Here is a 17,440-nt window from a genome sequence, read left to right as displayed (position 1 = left end):
GGCCCGCTTCCCTTGGCACACGGAGGTTCCCAGGACAGGGGTCTAATCAGAGTTGTAGCCACTAGCCTACGCCAGAGCCACTGCAACTCGGGATCCGAACCGCATCTGCCACCTACACCACAGCTCACGGCAACCCCGGATCCTTAACCCACTGAGCAAGGCCAGAGATCAAACTCGCAACCTCATGGTTCCTAGTCGGATTCGTTAACCACTGCGCCACGACAGGAACTCCAAGTTAGTTCATTTGAATTTCCATCATGCAGTAAAAGAAAGACATGGCTTAGCATGTGTAGAGTTTGTTCGGAAATTTGGAACACTGAATGAACTAGAATCATTGTCCATGCCTGAATGTACTGAGTCAGGTCCCACAGTACCTTCATCTGGCTCAGTGGCAAGGTGCACCCTGTTGTGTGGCCACCGGGGAATTATTCTAGCCAAGCTCGCAGAGGACAAACTTGTCCTCAGACTTTTGAAGCACGATCCTTTGCTCCCAAAGCAACAGTCTGGAAAATACATGACAACAGAGAGAACGAGTGATATACTGATTGCAGAAGACCACAGGGAAATGACTAACAGCTGACTCCCAGGCCAAGCCCTCAATGCCCACAATCCCCACCTGCCCAGCAGAGCCTCCAGCATCCAAGTTCTACTTAGAGAGATCTTGCTCTTTGGGGTGCACTTCCAACCGTTACCTCCCCACACAGGGTTTGTGTGAAAATGCCTCTTGGGAGCGGAGACAACCAAGATAATGACCATGCAGAATGGTCTGAGGTCAATCCCACTGACTGATCGACTGACTGATTTTCACCACTCCCAGGGCATGCTGAAGTTCCCAGCCCAGGGCTTGAATCTGCACCACAGCAGGGATCCAACACTGGACCCTTAACCTATAGGACACTAGGGAACTCCTCACATCCCCTGTAGAAGAAAAAAATGCCAGGGAAGGGGACGTAGATCTCTCTGCGCCTCACGTCCCAGGTCTGGGCATCCAACTCTGGGAACGGCCCTTCCCTCAGGACACACCGCCAGGACACACCAGGACAGGGAGGCCAGAAATCCCAAACGTGCAGAGGGAGAGACCTGCCTTCTCACCCGCCACCTGACACTCACCAGGCAAACTTGGTCTCCAGGGTCAAGGGCCTAGGAGAGGGTTGCGTCCCACCACACCAGGGCCCTCAAGGGCAACAAAGGAAACTAAGTCAACAGCTCTTGTGCACAGGACCCTCAGGGTGCGACCCACAAAGCAAGCTGGCACCATGGCCAGAGACAAGAGCTGGAAGGAGCCGCTTCGGGAGGGAAAAGCCATTCTCCCTCTCAAAGGAAGGAGACACGAATCCAAACACAGCACAACAAAGACCAGGGACCCAAGTCGTCTTCGGCTTAGCAACTTCAGAGGGGAAAACACCACAGCGGAGTTCCGCTCAGTAGGCCACCCACCCAAGTCCTAGCCCCCTTCCGCCCTCTCCCGGCAGCAGGTGGAACCCAGCTGCTCCCAGGAACCCTCTCCCCCTGGATCCCAGCTGCGTGCTCTTCCCTACCTGCAGCCTCCTCATCCTGGCGGCAGTCGGTGCGCTCCGCCACCGAGTCTGTAGAAACACACCGCGGGGAAGCGAGGCGTGAGAAGGAGTGGCCCTCCCGTTTCCCCGGCTTCCCCGAGGTGACGGCGGGTCACACAGCATCACCCGGGTTTTTCCTCCAGGTGCCCAGGCCTTCCCTCTGCTCCAGGGACTGAGGCCCGCCAACACAACGTGAGCACAGATGCCAACATTCGGGCATCTCATACCTGCTCCCCCTCCTTAGGAACATAGGCGACGAACATCTTTACACCAATTTCTTTCTCTTTTGCAATTGCACACTCACCCGCCCCACCCTCCAAGCAGCAGGCCTAACCCAAGTGTCCCGGGAACCCTCTCCCACTGGCTCCTACCTGAGAGCTGTTCTTACCTCGATCACTTTCTGCGAGGTTGCTGTCAGCGAGGTCGCTCTCACACACACTCTCCAAGCTCCAAGCTGCAGAAACACAGACATGAGGAATCGAGGTGTTAGCGACCGTCCCCCACTCGGACCCCTACTTAGGGTTGACTGCGGCCACACAGCACCGCCCTGGCTTGTCCTCCGTGTGCTCAGAACTTCCCCGTGCGTGCTCTATGGCCTCAGAAGCATCAATAAAACACTGGCCACAGTGGCAAACCGTCCGAGGTCGTGGGCTGCTGAGGGATGGCGCTTTACACGCACGCCTCCCTTCTAGGAGTCCCTCCGGAGGCCTCAGCCCCAGCGTGACACACCTGAAAGTCCAGCTGCACGGACACCCTTGCGTGCTGGCTCGGGGGAGTGAACCCTTGGCTGCTTTCTTCTGTTCACTGCCAGAGGCAGACCTAACTACTGGCTGAATTCAATGAAGCATAAATGGCTCCCTCTGGACAGCGGCTGCCACGCTGTGGACAGCAGCTCTACAGAAACACTGAGGAGACGGGTACCCCTGCCCGTGAGGTTCCTCTCCAAAGCACACATAAAGAAAACTCATACACCTCAACAGCAACAGCAAAGAAACAAGCCAGGAGTTCCCGTCGGGGCGTCGGGGCGCAGCGGAAACAAATCCGACCAGGAACCACGAGCTTGCGGGGCTGATCCCTGGCCTCGCCGAGGGGGTTAAGGATCCAGCGTTGCCGCCAGCTCTGGTGTCGGTCGCAGACACGGCTGGAGCAAAGGCCTCCCCCCCAGCACTGCCGGTGCGAACGTACACCGGTACAACCACTACCGAAGGCACCACGGAGGGGCCTCCCAAAACGGAACGCAGCACAGCATGCGACCCAGCAAGCCGAGCGAGCGCCCTGGAAGATACCACGACACACGTATCCAGGAAAGAGACACATGCCCCTGTGTGTGTATGGCGGCACCACTCACAACAGCCAGGACAGGGACGCCACCTCATGTCCACAGGCACAGGGATGGATCACGACCATGTGGTCCACATACACGAGGGAATTCACGACTCAGCCAGAAAATCCAAGAAGAAACCAATGCCATTCAAAACCATAGGGCTGGATCGAGACATTCTCATACAAAGCGAAGTACGTGACAAAGAGAGAGATCTCACTTAGATGTGGAGTCTAAACCATGGCACAAAGGACCCTGTCCACAAAACCCACGGACACAGAGAACAGACTTGTGGCTTTCGTGAAGGGCACGGACTGGGCGTTTGGGGGAAGTCGATGCCAACTACGGCATTGAGAATGGAGCGACGACGAGGTCCTCCTGCTGCAGCGCACGGGGAACTGGATCCCATCTCCTGAAATCGACCGGGACGGACGATAACAGTCCAAAAGGAACCTGTGTTTATGCACACACACGCCTGGGGAATGTTGCTACACGGCAGAAAATGAAACAACACGGCACCTCAATGAACACAGAGACAAACAGAAAGGACAGTGTCTGACGAGCCACTGAATGGAAAGACAACCCGCAGAAGACGCTATCTGCAAACCTTACATTTGGAACAGGGGCTCATGTCCAGAATCTGTGGGAAACAACGCCAAATCAATTGACCCAAAAGGCAAATAACTCAGGTGTAGGTGAGCGGAAGCCTGGGAGACCGCCTCCGTCCAAGAAGACAACAGACAGCAGCACACACACGGAACGTTTCCCAAAGTCACCCACCACAACGGCAAGGCAAAGCAAAGGCACAACGAGCTATCACCTCCCTCCTCGTAGGACGTGGAGTGTTTTCAAGCGTGAACAGGTCGTCTGGGAAGATGTGACTACCTGGGACTTCTGTACGCTGTGGGCGGGAAGGTCAGCTGGCCCAGCCAGGACAGGAAACACTATGGCAGGTCCTCAGGAAAGCTGCCCACGGACCTAGCACGGGACCCCGCAGTCCCACTGCTGCGTGGACATCTAAAGGAAGAACCATCGGTGTCGGGTAAAGAGACCCGCCATCCCAGGATCCCGGCAGCGCCACACACACGAGAGCCCAACAGAAACAGAGCCCCAGTGCCCACGGGCACACAGACTGAGAAAGACAACGGGATGGATACAGCCCACAGAAACCCTACCCACTGCAGCAGTGCACAGAGAACTGGAGGACATTACTGATCGATTCGTCTCGGGGTTTGAGGGCGGCCCCCGCGGCATACGGAAATTCCCAGGAGAGGCGGCAAATCAGAGCTGTAGCCACCGGCCCACACCCCAGCCGCAGCAAAGCTGGATACCAGCCGCGTCTGGGACCTCTGCCGCCACTGAGCAAGGCCAAGGGTCGAACCCGCCTCCTCAGAGATACCACTCGGGTTCATGACCCCTGAGCCTCGACAGGAACTCGCTGGAGGACAGCATTTCAAGCGAAGCAAGTCAGGCACAGAAGGACAAAGACTCTCTGATGTCATGCGCATCAAGTGTCTGACACACCACTCCTGAGCAGAGGCTGGAAGGGTGGCTGCCCAGAGTGGGCAGGAGGTGCGGGTGGAGCACAGCGTTCACAACACTCCTCGGGACACTCACAGCCTGAAGGGGCTCGAGTCCCTGGCACGTGTTTGAAACAACGGTATCAAAGTCCACACAAGGCAGAGAGGGAAGCGAAAAGGAAAAGAAAGACCAACAGAGGAAGCAATGCCTTTCCCCCAAACCCTTGCTCCCAGCCGGTGCGGGCAGAACGAGGGAATGGACGGTTAGCCTGCGGTCATCGTGAGACTCCTCAATTAGAAGCTGGACAGCTGTGTGGTGCTAAGCCACAAACGGCTCCCCACAGCACACACCCACTCACACTGATTGCCAATCACACCAGCAGGCCCTCACACGCACCACCCTTCCCCCACCCCCGCCCCCGTGTCCCCCGACACCTACCCACGCCATACAAAGAGCCTCCTTTCGTCCAGGGACCCTAGAACCTGGGGTGGCCCTTCTTGGGAAGTCCGTCTCTTTCACCCCATCCTTCACCCTCATTCCCAGGAGGAACCCAGAATCAGGGTGTCTCTGCAACCAAAGGAGCAGGAGAGCCCCCCCACCCCGCCTCCCACGCCCCCACGCCCCCCCCCATTTCCTCAACACCTGGACTTCTCCTCAGCACAGCCGGGCTCCAGAATACTCACAGATTTCATCGTCCGCCCCGTCCACCTGTGATGAGACAAGAGAAAACACGGTGAGTGTCACAGCATCCTCTGCACTGCGGCCACAGGTCTTCCTGCCGTTGGGGACCGCAGGCACGCAGACAGAAGGCAGCGTTGAGTCCGTTTCCCCAAAAGAACACGGCGAAGACCCCTTTGGAAAAGGCGCCAGCTTTTCATGGAAGATCTCCCAAGTCCTCGTACATTTAACAAACATTCAGGCTTCTTTGGCCTTCCCATCGTGGCACAGTGGTTAACGAATCGGACCAAGAACCATGAGGTTGCGGGTTCGATCCCTGGCCTTGCTCAGTGGGTGAAGTATCCGGCGCTGCCCTGAGCTGTGGTGTAGGTGGCAGACGAGGCTCGGATCCCACGTTGCTGTGGCTCTGGCGTAGGCCGGTGGCTACAGCTCCGATCAGACCCCTAGCCTGGGAACCTCATCTCCATATGCCGCGGGAGGGGCCGTAGAAAAGGCAAAAAAAGACAAACAAGACAAAACAACATTCCGGCTTCTTCAAAGACATATGCTCCCTACTGCACACTTGGAAACTGATGCGGTCCCTTTTGCAAATGCCCCTTGGAAGGAGCTACTGCTTGGTACCAAACTTGGACTCAACAGTCCTCCGCACAGCAATCTGCATATATCATCTACAGTGGACTTTCTCAGATTTCCATTTCTGAAGGAGGTACATCCAAGAAGAAAGGAGGCACCTTTTCCAACCTCACATCAAGAAAGGTGAGCTTACCTTGGGGCCAGGCTCGTCTTCCGGCTCGGCCCAGGCGATGGCTGGGGACTCCTCCTGGCCATTTTCACGGGGCTGGCCCGCCTCCTCCTCCTCCTCCACCTCAGGTACTGGGGCCGCCTCGTCCTCATGTCCCCCAGCCCGGGGCTTTGCCTCGGTCTTCTCACTCCCACCGGCCTCCACAACATCGTCGTCGTGCGTTGCTAGGGGGACACACAAGTCACTGTCAGCAAGGCGGTGGTGCTGCTCACGAGGTACTCTGGGCGCCTCACCTGACTGGACAGGGGCTGGGAGTCGAGGGCTGGGGCTGGGGGCGGGGGCGGGATGAGGCACGGACGGAGCTCCTCTTGGCCCATCCTCCTGGGGAAACGTCTCGAAGGAAGGCAGACAGCACCCTGAAAGACCTGAGAAAGGGAGCCTCTGCCTCTCTTGCTAAAGGGAACCTCTCCGTGGCGGATTCCCCAGCTGAGAAATGGCCAACACGAGCATGCCGGCTCTGCTGCCACCAGAGAGCCTCCCGAGTCCTCCTGCCCATTTTCACCTCCGGCCCCATTCCTCCATCTGCTGAAATGGCAGGAGATCATTTCCGCTTCCCTACTCTTCCCACAGGGTGCTCCTGTGTTCACGCTCCATCCTCCCCAATGCGTCACCTCTTTTCTCTTCTTAGACACGTAATACTTCTCTTTGGAATACTGTGGCAATAGGAGACTCAGGCAGGGGGAGGGAGAGCAGGACTTCCCGATGCTACGTACTTTGCACCACTGTCCCTAACAACCTTTCTCAACCTTTCTCGTCATGACTCACAGGACCTCTGCACCCATGCAGGAGTGACTGACTCCCCCTTCAGCCCTGCTGCCAGGTCTTAGCCATCTCTCCGTTCCAGCTCTGACAGTCTGCCTAGTCTACTTGCCGCCTATGTGTTGAATTGCACGCTATCTCTGTTGCTGTGCTGCCTGATTTCACCATTTTTTTTTTCTTGTCATCCTTGTCGCTTCCTTAGGGCCACACCCATGGCATATGGAGGTTCCCAGGCTAGGGGTCTCATCGGCGCTGTAGCTGCCGGCTTACGCCAGAGCCACAGCAAGGCAGGATCCCAGCCCCATCTGCCACCTACACCACAGCTCACGGCATCACCGGATCCTTAACCCACTGAGCGAGGAGGCCAGGGATCGAACCCGCAATCTCATGGTTCCAGGTCGGACTCACTTCTGCCATGCCACGATGGGAACTCGTCACTACTGTTAAACAGTGTTTTATTTTGGATCCCCCATGTGATAACCTATCTAATAGTTTAATTTTGTTTCTGGTGCAACACTGTTCTCTTCGGGGTACATATCGCATTTGATCTCTCCCCTGATCTCTTCCTGTCCCTTGGGATTGGTTTCACCTTTTGGCTGTTAGGAATAACGCGCTGCTACAAATGAGAGTGTACACGGTCTCTGTGGTAACATCCTGGGGACTCGTAATATTGCGCATGTGTCCAACCTCAACTAACGTCACAGCACAAAAAATGAACCTGAATGTATACGGGGAACTTTTCATTAATTAAAACTGTATGACCCTTTTGCCGCTCAGTGTACCACGAGTTCCCCATTCAGTGCCGGACGTTGTCACTGGTGGAAATTGGAGGAATGGGTTAGGGGAGCTTTCTGTGATATCTGTTCACCATTTCCTCTTAGTATGATCTTGTTGTTCTAAATCACGTCTAGTATTGTTTTCCAATTGGGAAATGTGGTTCCGTGGAGGGATCTAGTACAACTAGAAACATCAAATATCAGCGAACGTCAAAACGTGAGTGAGGTCACCTTTGCTTTTAACCAGGAACCAAATGTTGAGTTTAAATGAATCATTATTTCCATGGTTGTGAAATTACCAACGGAGTTATTCAATTTGCTTTTTGGTTGGTTGCTTGCTTGCTTGGCTTTTGGCCATTTTGCCTTTTCTAGGCCCGCTTCCCTTGGCACACGGAGGTTCCCAGGACAGGGGTCTAATCAGAGTTGTAGCCACTAGCCTACGCCAGAGCCACTGCAACTCGGGATCCGAACCGCATCTGCCACCTACACCACAGCTCACGGCAACCCCGGATCCTTAACCCACTGAGCAAGGCCAGAGATCAAACTCGCAACCTCATGGTTCCTAGTCGGATTCGTTAACCACTGCGCCACGACAGGAACTCCAAGTTAGTTCATTTGAATTTCCATCATGCAGTAAAAGAAAGACATGGCTTAGCATGTGTAGAGTTTGTTCGGAAATTTGGAACACTGAATGAACTAGAATCATTGTCCATGCCTGAATGTACTGAGTCAGGTCCCACAGTACCTTCATCTGGCTCAGTGGCAAGGTGCACCCTGTTGTGTGGCCACCGGGGAATTATTCTAGCCAAGCTCGCAGAGGACAAACTTGTCCTCAGACTTTTGAAGCACGATCCTTTGCTCCCAAAGCAACAGTCTGGAAAATACATGACAACAGAGAGAACGAGTGATATACTGATTGCAGAAGACCACAGGGAAATGACTAACAGCTGACTCCCAGGCCAAGCCCTCAATGCCCACAATCCCCACCTGCCCAGCAGAGCCTCCAGCATCCAAGTTCTACTTAGAGAGATCTTGCTCTTTGGGGTGCACTTCCAACCGTTACCTCCCCACACAGGGTTTGTGTGAAAATGCCTCTTGGGAGCGGAGACAACCAAGATAATGACCATGCAGAATGGTCTGAGGTCAATCCCACTGACTGATCGACTGACTGATTTTCACCACTCCCAGGGCATGCTGAAGTTCCCAGCCCAGGGCTTGAATCTGCACCACAGCAGGGATCCAACACTGGACCCTTAACCTATAGGACACTAGGGAACTCCTCACATCCCCTGTAGAAGAAAAAAATGCCAGGGAAGGGGACGTAGATCTCTCTGCGCCTCACGTCCCAGGTCTGGGCATCCAACTCTGGGAACGCCCCTTCCCTCAGGACACACCGCCAGGACACACCAGGACAGGGAGGCCAGAAATCCCAAACGTGCAGAGGGAGAGACCTGCCTTCTCACCCGCCACCTGACACTCACCAGGCAAACTTGGTCTCCAGGGTCAAGGGCCTAGGAGAGGGTTGCGTCCCACCACACCAGGGCCCTCAAGGGCAACAAAGGAAACTAAGTCAACAGCTCTTGTGCACAGGACCCTCAGGGTGCGACCCACAAAGCAAGCTGGCACCATGGCCAGAGACAAGAGCTGGAAGGAGCCGCTTCGGGAGGGAAAAGCCATTCTCCCTCTCAAAGGAAGGAGACACGAATCCAAACACAGCACAACAAAGACCAGGGACCCAAGTCGTCTTCGGCTTAGCAACTTCAGAGGGGAAAACACCACAGCGGAGTTCCGCTCAGTAGGCCACCCACCCAAGTCCTAGCCCCCTTCCGCCCTCTCCCGGCAGCAGGTGGAACCCAGCTGCTCCCAGGAACCCTCTCCCCCTGGATCCCAGCTGCGTGCTCTTCCCTACCTGCAGCCTCCTCATCCTGGCGGCAGTCGGTGCGCTCCGCCACCGAGTCTGTAGAAACACACCGCGGGGAAGCGAGGCGTGAGAAGGAGTGGCCCTCCCGTTTCCCCGGCTTCCCCGAGGTGACGGCGGGTCACACAGCATCACCCGGGTTTTTCCTCCAGGTGCCCAGGCCTTCCCTCTGCTCCAGGGACTGAGGCCCGCCAACACAACGTGAGCACAGATGCCAACATTCGGGCATCTCATACCTGCTCCCCCTCCTTAGGAACATAGGCGACGAACATCTTTACACCAATTTCTTTCTCTTTTGCAATTGCACACTCACCCGCCCCACCCTCCAAGCAGCAGGCCTAACCCAAGTGTCCCGGGAACCCTCTCCCACTGGCTCCTACCTGAGAGCTGTTCTTACCTCGATCACTTTCTGCGAGGTTGCTGTCAGCGAGGTCGCTCTCACACACACTCTCCAAGCTCCAAGCTGCAGAAACACAGACATGAGGAATCGAGGTGTTAGCGACCGTCCCCCACTCGGACCCCTACTTAGGGTTGACTGCGGCCACACAGCACCGCCCTGGCTTGTCCTCCGTGTGCTCAGAACTTCCCCGTGCGTGCTCTATGGCCTCAGAAGCATCAATAAAACACTGGCCACAGTGGCAAACCGTCTGAGATCGTGGGCTGCTGAGGGATGGCGCTTTACACGCACGCCTCCCTTCTAGGAGTCCCTCCGGAGGCCTCAGCCCCAGCGTGACACACCTGAAAGTCCAGCTGCACGGACACCCTTGCGTGCTGGCTCGGGGGAGTGAACCCTTGGCTGCTTTCTTCTGTTCACTGCCAGAGGCAGACCTAACTACTGGCTGAATTCAATGAAGCATAAATGGCTCCCTCTGGACAGCGGCTGCCACGCTGTGGACAGCAGCTCTACAGAAACACTGAGGAGACGGGTACCCCTGCCCGTGAGGTTCCTCTCCAAAGCACACATAAAGAAAACTCATACACCTCAACAGCAACAGCAAAGAAACAAGCCAGGAGTTCCCGTCGGGGCGTCGGGGCGCAGCGGAAACAAATCCGACCAGGAACCACGAGCTTGCGGGGCTGATCCCTGGCCTCGCCGAGGGGGTTAAGGATCCAGCGTTGCCGCCAGCTCTGGTGTCGGTCGCAGACACGGCTGGAGCAAAGGCCTCCCCCCCAGCACTGCCGGTGCGAACGTACACCGGTACAACCACTACCGAAGGCACCACGGAGGGGCCTCCCAAAACGGAACGCAGCACAGCATGCGACCCAGCAAGCCGAGCGAGCGCCCTGGAAGATACCACGACACACGTATCCAGGAAAGAGACACATGCCCCTGTGTGTGTATGGCGGCACCACTCACAACAGCCAGGACAGGGACGCCACCTCATGTCCACAGGCACAGGGATGGATCACGACCATGTGGTCCACATACACGAGGGAATTCACGACTCAGCCAGAAAATCCAAGAAGAAACCAATGCCATTCAAAACCATAGGGCTGGATCGAGACATTCTCATACAAAGCGAAGTACGTGACAAAGAGAGAGATCTCACTTAGATGTGGAGTCTAAACCATGGCACAAAGGACCCTGTCCACAAAACCCACGGACACAGAGAACAGACTTGTGGCTTTCGTGAAGGGCACGGACTGGGCGTTTGGGGGGAGTCGATGCCAACTAGGCATTGAGAATGGAGCGACGACGAGGTCCTCCTGCTGCAGCGCACGGGGAACTGGATCCCATCTCCTGAAATCGACCGGGACGGACGATAACAGTCCAAAAGGAACCTGTGTTTATGCACACACACGCCTGGGGAATGTTGCTACACGGCAGAAAATGAAACAACACGGCACCTCAATGAACACAGAGACAAACAGAAAGGACAGTGTCTGACGAGCCACTGAATGGAAAGACAACCCGCAGAAGACGCTATCTGCAAACCTTACATTTGGAACAGGGGCTCATGTCCAGAATCTGTGGGAAACAACGCCAAATCAATTGACCCAAAAGGCAAATAACTCAGGTGTAGGTGAGCGGAAGCCTGGGAGACCACCTCCGTCCAAGAAGACAACAGACAGCAGCACACACACGGAACGTTTCCCAAAGTCACCCACCACAACGGCAAGGCAAAGCAAAGGCACAACGAGCTATCACCTCCCTCCTGGTAGGACGCGGAGTGTTTTCAAGCGTGAACAGGTCGTTTGGGAAGATGTGACTACCTGGGACTTCTGTACGCTGTGGGAGGGAAGGTCAGCTCGCCCAGCCAGGACGGGAAACACTATGGCAGGTCCTCAGGAAAGCTGCCCACGGACCTAGCACGGGACCCCGCAGTCCCACTGCTGCGTGGACATCTAAAGGAAGAACCATCGGTGTCGGGTAAAGAGACCCGCCATCCCAGGATCCCGGCAGCGCCACACACACGAGAGCCCAACAGAAACAGAGCCCCAGTGCCCACGGGCACACAGACTGAGAAAGACAACGGGATGGATACAGCCCACAGAAACCCTACCCACTGCAGCAGTGCACAGAGAACTGGAGGACATTACTGATCGATTCGTCTCGGGGTTTGAGGGCGGCCCCCGCGGCATATGGAAATTCCCAGGCGAGGCGGCAAATCAGAGCTGTAGCCACCGGCCTACACCCCAGCCGCAGCAAAGCTGGATACCAGCCGCGTCTGGGACCTCTGCCGCCACTGAGCAAGGCCAAGGGTCGAACCCGCTTCCTCAGAGATACCACTCGGGTTCATGACCACTGAGCCTCGACAGGAACTCGCTGGAGGACAGCATTTCAAGCGAAGCAAGTCAGGCACAGAAGGACAAAGACTCTCTGATGTCATGCGCATCAAGTGTCTGACACACCACTCCTGAGCAGAGGCTGGAAGGGTGGCTGCCCAGAGTGGGCAGGAGGTGCGGGTGGAGCACAGCGTTCACAACACTCCTCGGGACACTCACAGCCTGAAGGGGCTCGAGTCCCTGGCACGTGTTTGAAACAACGGTATCAAAGTCCACACAAGGCAGAGAGGGAAGCGAAAAGGAAAAGAAAGACCAACAGAGGAAGCAATGCCTTTCCCCCAAACCCTTGCTCCCAGCCGGTGCGGGCAGAACGAGGGAATGGACGGTTAGCCTGCGGTCATCGTGAGACTCCTCAATTAGAAGCTGGACAGCTGTGTGGTGCTAAGCCACAAACAGCTCCCCACAGCACACACCCACTCACACTGATTGCCAATCACACCAGCAGGCCCTCACACGCACCACCCTCCCACCCCCCCGGCCGTGTCCCCCGACACCTACCCACGCCATACAAAGAGCCTCCTTTCGTCCAGGGACCCTAGAACCTGGGGTGGCCCTTCTTGGGAAGTCCGTCTCTTTCACCCCATCCTTCACCCTCATTCCCAGGAGGAACCCAGAATCAGGGTGTCTCTGCAACCAAAGGAGCTGGAGAGCCCCCCCACCCCGCCTCCCTCGCGGGCCCCCCCCCCCATTTCCTCAACACCTGGACTTCTCCTCAGCAGAGCCGGGCTCCAGAATACTCACAGATTTCATCGTCCGCCCCGTCCACCTGTGATGAGACAAGAGAAAACACGGTGAGTGTCACAGCATCCTCTGCACTGCGGCCACAGGTCTTCCTGCCGTTGGGGACCGCAGGCACGCAGACAGAAGGCAGCGTTGAGTCCGTTTCCCCAAAAGAACACGGCGAAGACCCCTTTGGAAAAGGCGCCAGCTTTTCATGGAAGATCTCCCAAGTCCTCGTACATTTAACAAACATTCAGGCTTCTTTGGCCTTCCCATCGGGGCACAGTGGTTAACGAATCGGACCAAGAACCATGAGGTTGCGGGTTCGATCCCTGGCCTTGCTCAGTGGGTGAAGTATCCGGCGCTGCCCTGAGCTGTGGTGTAGGTGGCAGACGAGGCTCGGATCCCACGTTGCTGTGGCTCTGGCGTAGGCCGGTGGCTACAGCTCCGATCAGACCCCTAGCCTGGGAACCTCATCTCCATATGCCGCGGGAGGGGCCCTAGAAAAGGCAAAAAAAGACAAACAAGACAAAACAACATTCCGGCTTCTTCAAAGACATATGCTCCCTACTGCACACTTGGGAACTGATGCGGTCCCTTTTGCAAATGCCCCGGGGAAGGAGCTACTGCTTGGTACCAAACTTGGACTCAACAGTCCTCCGCACAGCAATCTGCATATATCATCTACAGTGGACTTTCTCAGATTTCCATTTCTGAAGGAGGTACATCCAAGAAGAAAGGAGGCACCTTTTCCAACCTCACATCAAGAAAGGTGAGCTTACCTTGGGGCCAGGCTCGTCTTCCGGCTCAGCCCAGGCGATGGCTAAGGACTCCTCCTGGCCATTTTCACGGGGCTGGCCCGCCTCCTCCTCCACCTCCACCTCAGGTACTGGGGCCGCCTCGTCCTCATGTCCCCCAGCCCGGGGCTTTGCCTCGGTCTTCTCACTCCCACCGGCCTCCACAACATCGTCGTCGTGAGTTCCTGGGGGACACACAAGTCACTGTCAGCAAGGCGGTGGTGCTGCTCACGAGGTACTCTGGGCGCCTCACCTGACTGGACAGGGGCTGGGAGTCGAGGGCTGGGGCTGGGGGCGGGGGCGGGATGAGGCACGGACGGAGCTCCTCTTGGCCCATCCTCCTGGGGAAACGTCTCGAAGGAAGGCAGACAGCACCCTGAAAGACCTGAGAAAGGGAGCCTCTGCCTCTCTTGCTAAAGGGAACCTCTCCGTGGCGGATTCCCCAGCTGAGAAATGGCCAACACGAGCACGCCGGCTCTGCTGCCACCAGAGAGCCTCCCGAGTCCTCCTGCCCATTTTCACCTCCGGCCCCATTCCTCCATCTGCTGAAATGGCAGGAGATCATTTCCGCTTCCCTACTCTTCCCACAGGGTGCTCCTGTGTTCACGCTCCATCCTCCGCAATGCGTCACCTCTTTTCTCTTCTTAGACACGTAATACTTCTCTTTGGAATACTTTGGCAATAGGAGACTCAGGCAGGGGGAGGGAGAGCAGGCCTTCCCGATGCTACGTACTTTGCACCACTGTCCCTAACAACCTTTCTCAACCTTTCTCGTCGTGACTCACAGGACCTCTGCACCCATGCAGGAATGACTGACTCCCCCTTCAGCCCTGCTGCCAGGTCTTAGCCATCTCTCCGTTCCAGCTCTGACAGTCTGCCTAGTCTACTTGCCGCCTATGTGTTGAACTGCACGCTATCTCTGTTGCTGTGGTGCCTGATTTCACCATTTTTTTTTCTTGTCATCCTTGTCGCTTCCTTAGGGCCACACCCATGGCATATGGAGGTTCCCAGGCTAGGGGTCTCATCGGCGCTGTAGCTGCCGGCTTACGCCAGAGCCACAGCAAGGCAGGATCCCAGCCCCATCTGCCACCTACACCACAGCTCACGGCATCACCGGATCCTTAACCCACTGAGCGAGGAGGCCAGGGATCGAACCCGCAATCTCATGGTTCCAGGTCGGATTCGTTAACCACGCCTACTCCAAGGCCGTCTCCTTCAACTCATCCAACTCTGGGAACGCCCCTTCCCTCAGGACACACCGCCAGGACACACCAGGACAGGGAGGCCAGAAATCCCAAACGTGCAGAGGGAGAGACCTGCCTTCTCACCCGCCACCTGACACTCACTAGACAAACTTGGTCTCCAGGGTCAAGGGCCTAGGAGAGGGTTGCGTCCCACCACACCAGGGCCCTCAAGGGCAACAAAGGAAACTAAGTCAACAGCTCTTGTGCACAGGACCCTCAGGGTGCGACCCACAAAGCAAGCTGGCACCATGGCCAGAGACAAGAGCTGGAAGGAGCCGCTTCGGGAGGGAAAAGCCATTCTCCCTCTCAAAGGAAGGAGACACGAATCCAAACACAGCACAACAAAGACCAGGGACCCAAGTCGTCTTCGGCTTAGCAACTTCAGAGGGGAAAACACCACAGCGGAGTTCCGCTCAGTAGGCCACCCACCCAAGTCCTAGCCCCCTTCCGCCCTCTCCCGGCAGCAGGTGGAACCCAGCTGCTCCCAGGAACCCTCTCCCCCTGGATCCCAGCTGCGTGCTCTTCCCTACCTGCAGCCTCCTCATCCTGGCGGCAGTCGGTGCGCTCCGCCACCGAGTCTGTAGAAACACACCGCGGGGAAGCGAGGCGTGAGAAGGAGTGGCCCTCCCGTTTCCCCGGCTTCCCCGAGGTGACGGCGGGTCACACAGCATCACCCGGGTTTTTCCTCCAGGTGCCCAGGCCTTCCCTCTGCTCCAGGGACTGAGGCCCGCCAACACAACGTGAGCACAGATGCCAACATTCGGGCATCTCATACCTGCTCCCCCTCCTTAGGAACATAGGCGACGAACATCTTTACACCAATTTCTTTCTCTTTTGCAATTGCACACTCACCCGCCCCACCCTCCAAGCAGCAGGCCTAACCCAAGTGTCCCGGGAACCCTCTCCCACTGGCTCCTACCTGAGAGCTGTTCTTACCTCGATCACTTTCTGCGAGGTTGCTGTCAGCGAGGTCGCTCTCACACACACTCTCCAAGCTCCAAGCTGCAGAAACACAGACATGAGGAATCGAGGTGTTAGCGACCGTCCCCCACTCGGACCCCTACTTAGGGTTGACTGCGGCCACACAGCACCGCCCTGGCTTGTCCTCCGTGTGCTCAGAACTTCCCCGTGCGTGCTCTATGGCCTCAGAAGCATCAATAAAACACTGGCCACAGTGGCAAACCGTCCGAGGTCGTGGGCTGCTGAGGGATGGCGCTTTACACGCACGCCTCCCTTCTAGGAGTCCCTCCGGAGGCCTCAGCCCCAGCGTGACACACCTGAAAGTCCAGCTGCACGGACACCCTTGCGTGCTGGCTCGGGGGAGTGAACCCTTGGCTGCTTTCTTCTGTTCACTGCCAGAGGCAGACCGAACTACTGGCTGAATTCAATGAAGCATAAATGGCTCCCTCTGGACAGCGGCTGCCACGCTGTGGACAGCAGCTCTACAGAAACACTGAGGAGACGGGTACCCCTGCCCGTGAGGTTCCTCTCCAAAGCACACATAAAGAAAACTCATACACCTCAACAGCAACAGCAAAGAAACAAGCCAGGAGTTCCCGTCGGGGCGTCGGGGCGCAGCGGAAACAAATCCGACCGGAACCACGAGCTTGCGGGGCTGATCCCTGGCCTCGCCGAGGGGGTTAAGGATCCAGCGTTGCCGCCAGCTCTGGTGTCGGTCGCAGACACGGCTGGAGCAAAGGCCTCCCCCCCAGCACTGCCGGTGCGAACGTACACCGGTACAACCACTACCGAAGGCACCACGGAGGGGCCTCCCAAAACGGAACGCAGCACAGCATGTGACCCAGCAAGCCGAGCGAGCGCCCTGGAAGATACCACGACACACGTATCCAGGAAAGAGACACATGCCCCTGTGTGTGTATGGCGGCACCACTCACAACAGCCAGGACAGGGACACCACCTCATGTCCACAGGCACAGGGATGGATCACGACCATGTGGTCCACATACACGAGGGAATTCACGACTCAGCCAGAAAATCCAAGAAGAAACCAATGCCATTCAAAACCATAGGGCTGGATCGAGACATTCTCATACAAAGCGAAGTACGTGACAAAGAGAGAGATCTCACTTAGATGTGGAGTCTAAACCATGGCACAAAGGACCCTGTCCACAAAACCCATGGACACAGAGAACAGACTTGTGGCTTTCGTGAAGGGCACGGACTGGGCGTTTGGGGGGAGTCGATGCCAACTAGGCATTGAGAATGGAGCGACGACGAGGTCCTCCTGCTGCAGCGCACGGGGAACTGGATCCCATCTCCTGAAATCGACCGGGACGGACGATAACAGTCCAAAAGGAACCTGTGTTTATGCACACACACGCCTGGGGAATGTTGCTACACGGCAGAAAATGAAACAACACGGCACCTCAATGAACACAGAGACAAACAGAAAGGACAGTGTCTGACGAGCCACTGAATGGAAAGACAACCCGCAGAAGACGCTATCTGCAAACCTTACATTTGGAACAGGGGCTCATGTCCAGAATCTGTGGGAAACAACGCCAAATCAATTGACCCAAAAGGCAAATAACTCAGGTGTA

General features: G+C 56.4%; 1 protein-coding gene across 17 annotated transcripts in view; it reads right to left on the bottom strand.

Annotated features, from left to right (window-relative positions):
* Positions 1 to 17,440, bottom strand: part of LOC110258817 (uncharacterized) — a 270,157-nt gene that overhangs the window by 194,048 nt on the left and 58,669 nt on the right. For 14 of the 17 annotated variants that reach the window (XR_014817497.1, XR_014817496.1, XR_014817498.1 and 11 more), the window contains 12 exons: positions 15,816 to 15,881; positions 15,410 to 15,457; positions 13,621 to 13,820; positions 12,860 to 12,884; positions 9,729 to 9,794; positions 9,323 to 9,370; positions 8,159 to 8,287; positions 5,843 to 6,042; positions 5,082 to 5,106; positions 1,945 to 2,010; positions 1,539 to 1,586; positions 375 to 503 (listed from right to left, as the gene is read on the bottom strand). Coding sequence is in view for 13 of the 17 variants with exons in the window: in XM_084979331.1 (XP_084835457.1) it covers positions 375 to 503; positions 1,539 to 1,586; positions 1,945 to 2,010; positions 5,082 to 5,106; positions 5,843 to 6,042; positions 8,159 to 8,287; positions 9,323 to 9,370; positions 9,729 to 9,794; positions 12,860 to 12,884; positions 13,621 to 13,820; positions 15,410 to 15,457; positions 15,816 to 15,881 (1,050 nt within the window). In the remaining 4 variants the exon portion in view is untranslated. Of the gene's footprint in view, positions 1 to 374; positions 504 to 1,538; positions 1,587 to 1,944; positions 2,011 to 3,762; positions 3,895 to 5,081; positions 5,107 to 5,842; positions 6,043 to 8,158; positions 8,288 to 8,843; positions 9,172 to 9,322; positions 9,371 to 9,728; positions 9,795 to 12,859; positions 12,885 to 13,620; positions 13,821 to 15,409; positions 15,458 to 15,815; positions 15,882 to 17,440 lie in introns of those variants that run through there. The other 3 variants (XR_014817499.1, XM_084979325.1, XM_084979335.1) reach the window with 3 other exon arrangements.

The sequence above is a fragment of the Sus scrofa genome, chromosome 10, assembly GCF_054392235.1.
Source record: "Sus scrofa isolate SSC_HxYL_T2T_F1_AM1 chromosome 10, Sscrofa_HxYL_maternal_Yorkshire_Landrace_v2.0, whole genome shotgun sequence".
Classification (NCBI taxonomy): Eukaryota; Metazoa; Chordata; class Mammalia; order Artiodactyla; family Suidae; genus Sus; species Sus scrofa.
This window is presented reverse-complemented; position numbering and strand designations above follow the sequence as displayed.